The following is a 7,177-nucleotide window of genomic DNA, read 5'->3' as shown; positions in this document are numbered from 1 at the left end:
CACCACACATTTTTTATAATTACAACAACAATCAGTGTATTTATGAGAAGTCTAAATTATTTTGAATGGGGGTATAAAGCACATTGGCACAAAGCATCATTTTTACCAGTGACCTTTAAATCGACATGCAATAGTGTAATGGTGCAATGGCTGTGCTACCTTAAAGCTGCTGCTACTACTCTCCACCACCCTTCTTGTGTGAGGAGTAACAGCTCACAATTAGGCAACCCAATGTATTTCCCCTACTGAAAAAATGAAATAAATGAAAATAAGAATGTTAAATCACATTTTATTTACAACAATCAACTGTATTTAAACATTAGTCTTAACAGTTCAAGAGCAAAGCAACAAGTGCAGGCCAGTTCTTGGGCACCAACCTAGCCATATGCCCAATATATACATACATAAAGAAATTGAGAGCAGTAGTCATTTTGCAAAGCATTTCATCCTGTAGCTCTGTTAAAAGTCACAAATGAAAGTGGCCCATCCACCTAAAGGGCAACTTTTGTTTTGCTTCCTGTGCCTAGCATATGCCAAAGAATCTGAATTTTAGCTAAAAACAATGCATAAAATTTGTGCATATTAATGTTATTGGGGAGAAACAGGTTTTACAAAAAATATAGTCTCTGTTTTTATGGGAATACATTTCCTGGTACGAATGTTACAATTTCTAGCTAACAGAAGCCTATCTTGCTTCATGGGGGGAATTGTAGCTGAACACTAATGGTCAAAGCCACTGTCACACAAGGAGAATCACTCCATGATTAAGTTGCCAGCAGTCCCTTAGACAATAAGTTTAATGAGAAGAGTAGTCCTAGCCAAACTCACTTGCAACCACATTCATCTACTACCATATCTTCATAGTGCCTCAGTACCACATTGTCATTGTTGTCATAATATAGCATGGAGATAGGAGACAGCTTAGTGGGGGCACAGCAAGGCAAAGGGGTGCTTTCTGGTTCTACAGAATGCACCAGAGTCTGCAAAACAGCATGATTTGTGCCCCTGAGCATTTCTGTCAGTGGATAGGGGCACTCTCCATAGCAGTAGTTGGCCATGTAACCACGGGGTGCAATCACCCAGTTCTGCCATCCAACATCCTTGAAGTCAATGTACAGGCGCCTCTTTTTGCAGATATTACTTGGGGTTGGAGGCGATGAATGAGTACTTCTCTTGGCTCGCGGAGTTTTGCAGCTGGATGGGTCTAGAGACACAGTGAGCAGAGAAGTGTAAATGAAAGACTGGATTGGTTCACACACTGCAAATGATCTGTTGTCTCCTGCAAGTTTACTGCTAGCATATATCTCCAATAACAGTCCCATATTCTTCTCAGGGGTTTTCCAGTCCTTTGCCACCTTGGTCAGGTTAAAATAGAGGGACTTATGAAGAAGCCGGAAAGACTGTGACACTAGAAGCTTCCTGTTCATCTTGCTCTCTCTCATACCCTTTAGAGATAGCTGAAGGGTGCGGTAGAGGCGCAGATGGAACTGTTGTCCATAATACGAGTTGTGCTTGAACTTAATTTCCAGTTGGCCTAGGGTCAGTTGCTCCTTATTCTCCACTGCTGATAGGTCAAAAAAGAGAAATTTCTTTAAGCACAGTGATTCTTGTGGCTCCTCCATGGCTGCTACAGGTCCTAGGAGAAAGATGAAAAATGGACAACTGTTAATTATGATCTTATATAATCTTGTTCTTAAAAGATTTACAAACACTTTCATCATATCTTTTAAGCATATTTATGTACATGTCAGGAGAGAACCAGATAACACTGGTTACCAAGTCGACAGAAAAAGTAGGTATATTCCATAATAGGTGCTGAGTAGGGTACTCCTCCCTCCAGTCAGTGCATGCTTATAAACAATAGGTTAGGAGTGGGTGCACACCAGCAAAACGATCTATCCAGTGCTGGGTATACACTGGCAGACTCAGAGGTATTTTCTGTACAGAAGTACAATAGGACAGTCATTAGTGATTATAACTGTTATTATTAAACGGACAGGCAGAATGCATTAAAGTTAAAGCTCCCTTTTTCACTTTTTACCACGTGTTCAAATACTTTGTTTGCACTACTAGTCAAACACTTACATTTAAATTGTACACCCCTTCATTTTCTAATGAAGGTGCCATGTTTAAGTACCTACACTGGAAGTCTGGTTTATCTTGCCAGCAGGCTGGTGTGTCTGGCTTAATTTATGTCATACACGGAGAGGTACCAGATCAAAATATGCCCTCAAACAATGGTGCCTACACACAGTATTTATAGTTCATTAATTGTAAACACTTTTCAGCACTGCATTTTGGATAACCTCTCATTTTCTGGTTAGTTACATAATCTTTGTCTGACTATACACTAATAACTATATAAATGACAAGTTTCAAATTACAAATCCTTATCCTACAGGATTCCCTCACTTACCTTGATCTCGATATGAGCGGACAATATTTCCGGGTACCCCAAAACCTTCCATCATGCAGGGGTTGTCCTTGTTTATCCCCTTCTCAAAAATGTCTCTTAAAGACTTAGGTACAGGACCTGGAGCAATGGGGTTTGGTCTGGTGTTCAGCCCCAAGGCTTTGAGGAGCATTCTTTCCTGGAAGGTGAGTGGAGAGGATTTCACCATTAAAAGAAAGGAGAAAAAGCAAGCGAGTGAGAGCATCATCCCTTCCATGTTGCTTTCAGCTGTAGGTCTGGACTTCTGACTTTGAGCTCCTGTCTTAATACCCTGCAAGTGTCCTTTGTGTGAAATCTGTCAGCTTTCTGGAGTCAGGAGGGAGGTGTCAACAGTTCCTCATCCTGTCTCCTCTCTTTCTCATTTAAATCCCCCTTTCTATGAAACAATCACCTATCGCAGACACCTCTCTGTGCTCATCCACTGAATATACATGTGCATGTTAATTACGCCCATTCCTGCCTCCATTGTTTTGTTGGACAACTTATTGGTTTCAGACAAATATTATGACAGAAATGCAGGGGGTCATCTTTAAATTAAGTACAGATTATCTGAAAATACATTGACAGTTTGTTAGTATAAATATATAGTAAATAGTGTCCCAATGAAAGCTATTCTTGTATTATTATTATTATTAACATTTATTTATAAAGCGCCAAGTACCAATAGAAACCATATCTTGCTACATACAGTGCAAGTATAGGGCCTGTTATCCACAATGCTCAGGACATGGAGTTTTCTGGATAAGAAATCTTTTTGCAATTTGAATCTCCATACCTTAGGTCTGCTAAAACCTCATTTAAAAATGTAATAATAATAATAATAATGCCTCCAATAAGGGCAAATTATATCTTATTTATGATCAATTACAATGTATATTTTTATTATTACAGAGAAAAAAGGAATAGTTTAAAAAAAATGTAAATTAATTGATTAAAACTGAGTCTATGGGAGATTCTTGTAATTAAGAGCCTTCTGGATAATGGGTTTTGGATAACAGATCCCATACCCTTTCTACCCATACATAGTGCACAGACACAGGTTGACTTTATGTGATCACTTCTGATTTATTTACCTTATGGTTTGAAATTTCAATCTCCTTTCTCTCCAAGAGCCAAAACTTCTAGGAATGTTTGCTCCCAACATTTGGAGCCACTGCCATAATATTAAATTGCATTAAAAAAATGTATTATGGTATTTACCAGGGTCCCCTGACCAACACAGGAGCCAAGTGATCCTCCTGCTACATAAAAATGACTTCTTAAATTGTGTACTAACGTAAATATTCCTTTAGTATTCATATTGTTAATGAGTATGATTTATATATAATATTAACCAAACAAGGTCAGATGGATTTGTCAGTCTATATAATCTACCATAATGCTTTAGTCCCAACCCAATGTTAATGTTAGCACCCCTCCTCAAAACGCCAGTTAGCTTCCTGAAAGAAATAGTTGAACCTAGGTTTTCTAACCCTTTTTACTTGCCCCAAATTAGTTTTCGTTTGAAATCTATGACATGAAAGATTGGTTTAGAATCAATTATTCACCTCATTTTAACTGTTTTTATCTTTTCAAGGCAGTCATATAGTATTAAAGGGGATCGAGGGGACCAACCCTAAGCAGCATTGTGACTAATTTTTATTTTACTTTTAAAAAAAAATGAATTATAATCTTATAATGGACTCTATGGGAGATGGCCTTCCAGTAATTCTGAGCTTTCTGCATAATAGATTTCCAGAAAATTGATACAATCCTGTAATTATAGTATCGATAATTTTGCTTGAACTGTCTGTATTGTCTTTTGGATCTTTCTACAGATACAGTACTGTGGAAGATGTTGGTACATTATGAATATATGGTAATAATAATAGAGATCAGTAGTTCATATGGCCTCTCTGCTGAGCTACAATGTATTACTATATACATTCACATACTGTATAGCAATCATTTCACTGTTTTTGTTTGGGGGAGATAGGGTTTATGTTATTACAGTAGAATTAATATTGTATTTTTCTTTTATTTCGTTCCATTGAATTCTGATGCCTATGCCATGTTTATATCTGCTGGTACTTATTTGAATGGGCAAAGGCAACCTTTCAACAACAGCCATAACAATAATAAAAATCATTAATGCCATTATGGGGATGTGCCTTTGAATAGAAAGGATGTTTCATGTCAAACAAATAGGTGCTGTGCCAGTTTGTTTTGCTAAGCTATATGCTAAGTAACCCAGCTATTGATAGATTGAATCCACAGCTGTTAAACAGCTATTTACACTGATACTGGAGTCTGCTAGGCCTCACCGCTCTGAACCCAGTTTCACACCAGCTCTGAAGTGCCAACTGTTTTAAGAGGTGTCAGAACCACTTGCACCCTGCTGGCAAGAGCCACTCATATCTGCATGACTAAGTGGTTCAGGGACCTAAGTGTGAACTGAATGTACAGAGAGCACACTTATTTATTCTCTCTGCTTTCTATCTGATCCTAACAGTGAATAAAAGATTAAGGGGCAGATTAAAACACATTCTAATTAGTTTTCTAAATGCATACATTTAATTAATATATGTGTTTAGACCATGGAACCAATGCTGCCTCTGTGCTTTTGGCTGTGTGTACAGAAATGAGCAGAAAATGTACAGAATAAAGGTCCCCATACACAGGCTGATTCTAGCTGCCGATATCGGTCCCTTAGACTGATTTGGGAGCTAATCGGCCCGTGTATGGGCACTACCGATGGGCCTGCCCAACCGATATCTGGCCTGAAATCGGGCAGACATCGATCGGGCAGTTTAAAAACTCTAGTCGGATCGGGGAACGCGTATGGGCGCTACCGACAGGCCTGCCCGACCGATATCTGGCCTGAAATCAGCCAGATATCGATCGGGCAGCTTAAAAAATCTAGTCGGATTGGGGACCGCATCGGCTAGTTGATGCGGTCCTCGGACCGAATTTGCCTATACCCGTTGTTATAATTCGATCGTTTGGCCCCAAGGGAATTAGCCTGGATTCTCTCAATATCGCCCACCCGTAGATGGGGGATATCAGGAGAAGATCCGCTTGCTTGGCGACATTGCCAAGTGAGCGGATCTGAAGGTGTATGGGGACCTTAAGTATATAATTGTTTGTTTTAACACTAAAGCTTTTGCGCACACCACGGTTTGCTGTAAGCGCCGGTCTCAACATCTTTGCGCACATTATAAGAGTTCAGTTTAGGCCCATTGCCTGGAACTCTAGTTCTCATATCAGTTAAATTAGGCCATAAAGAATGCATTTTTATATTCAGTGAGCGAACAATTATCCTTTACCATAGGTGGAGGGTAACTTCTCTGTTTGGGGAGACTGTTTCAAAAATTATTTTAGAAGTATTCAACCGTCAAGTACAAAGAAATGCATTGCCTATATGATTTAAGCTGTCCAGAGAAAAATGAGAAAATTCAATGGCAACTTGATGTTTAATGCCCCCAGAACATGACAGAAAACATGCATTGTCTATTTTATTTATATTAGTCCAGAATGCATGGCAGGATAAATATGGTGCTAGTTGTAACTAAAAAAAACACTAGAATACATGGCAGCAGGGTCGGACTGGGGGGTGAAGGGCCGTGCCGCCACTACCCCCCCCCCACAGGGGCCCCCCTAATGTGAAGGGGCCTGGCCTGAAACATTGTCATTTTTATCTTGACACAAGGGGGTATATTTATCATGCTGTGTAAAAAGTGGAGTGAAGCATGACCGGTGATGTTTCCCACAGCAACCAATCAGCAATTAGATTTCAACAGTTAAAAAACCAAAGCAAAGCATCTGATTGGCTGCTATGAGCAACATCACTGGTAATGTTTTACTCCACTCTTTACACACCGTGATAAATATACCCCTAAGTAAATACAGGGGTTACTTTCCGTTTGGTAGTTCAGTACTAGTGCTGGTATTTATTTTAACTCATCCTGTGTAGGGGTGCTGTCCTCCTATAATCCTATACAAGCACTGTATACTACATTTTAGGGAAAATGTGATGCCATTGTCATGTGGTATACCCACAGAACACAATGTGATATATGCAGTTCCAATTTAATGAATAATACCCCAAGAACATATGGCAGAGTAAATGAAGGTCAAGGATCAGCCCCTACACTGGCATCAGCCTTTCCCTGTCCCTGCACCTGGAGCCATTGCTTTGGCCTGGGTGCAGGCAAAAGGAGTGAATTTCGGTGTAAAATGTATACTCAAGCGATTCGTTACCAAACTCCGCTCCATGTGCCTGCACTTGGGCCAACCCAATGGCTCCAGGTGCAGGCACAAAGAAAGGCTGATGCCAGCATAAGGGCTGATACTCGGCCTGCATATATCCACAGGCCGAGAATCAGCCCGTGTGGCATTACCCTAAGCTTCCCTTAAAATACACCCATGCTTCTAATACACTAGAGGTTACATATACCAAACAGACATATTTGAAGTGAGTGTTTAAGACTAGCCCCCCATATTTAAAAAAAGGCACTAAGTTTGCCCAGGTGAAGTAACCCATAGCAACCATTAACATGTTTGCTTTTAAACAGTTGACCAGTAAATGCTACCTGCTACAATGGTTGCTACAGGTTACTGCACATGGGCAAACCTAGTTAGTTTAATACATCCCCCCCCTTTAATCCGAAATGTTCATAAAGTTCTCATATGACACTTGTGTTAAATGTGCTCCCTTTGAAGTAAGAAGGACAAGTCTTTACAACC

At 39.8% G+C, this 7,177-nt stretch overlaps 1 protein-coding gene across 2 annotated transcripts in view; it reads right to left on the bottom strand.

Moving 5' to 3' along the window:
- Positions 1–269: 269 nt before the first annotated feature.
- gdf3 (growth differentiation factor 3) overlaps positions 270–7,177 on the bottom strand; it is a 52,590-nt gene continuing 45,682 nt past the window's right edge. Inside the window, exons 3-4 of one of the 2 annotated variants that reach the window (XM_031898480.1) lie at positions 2,417–2,591; positions 270–1,636 (exon numbers count right to left, since the gene is read on the bottom strand). In XM_031898480.1, the coding sequence (XP_031754340.1) occupies positions 825–1,636; positions 2,417–2,585 (981 nt within the window). In that variant the 5' untranslated portion in view covers positions 2,586–2,591 and the 3' untranslated portion in view covers positions 270–824. 2 annotated transcript variants of the gene reach the window in all.

The sequence above is a fragment of the Xenopus tropicalis genome, chromosome 1 (genome assembly GCF_000004195.4).
Source record: "Xenopus tropicalis strain Nigerian chromosome 1, UCB_Xtro_10.0, whole genome shotgun sequence".
Classification (NCBI taxonomy): domain Eukaryota; kingdom Metazoa; phylum Chordata; class Amphibia; order Anura; family Pipidae; genus Xenopus; species Xenopus tropicalis.
Note: the sequence above shows the minus strand (reverse complement) of the source record. Positions and strands in the feature narration are given on the sequence as shown.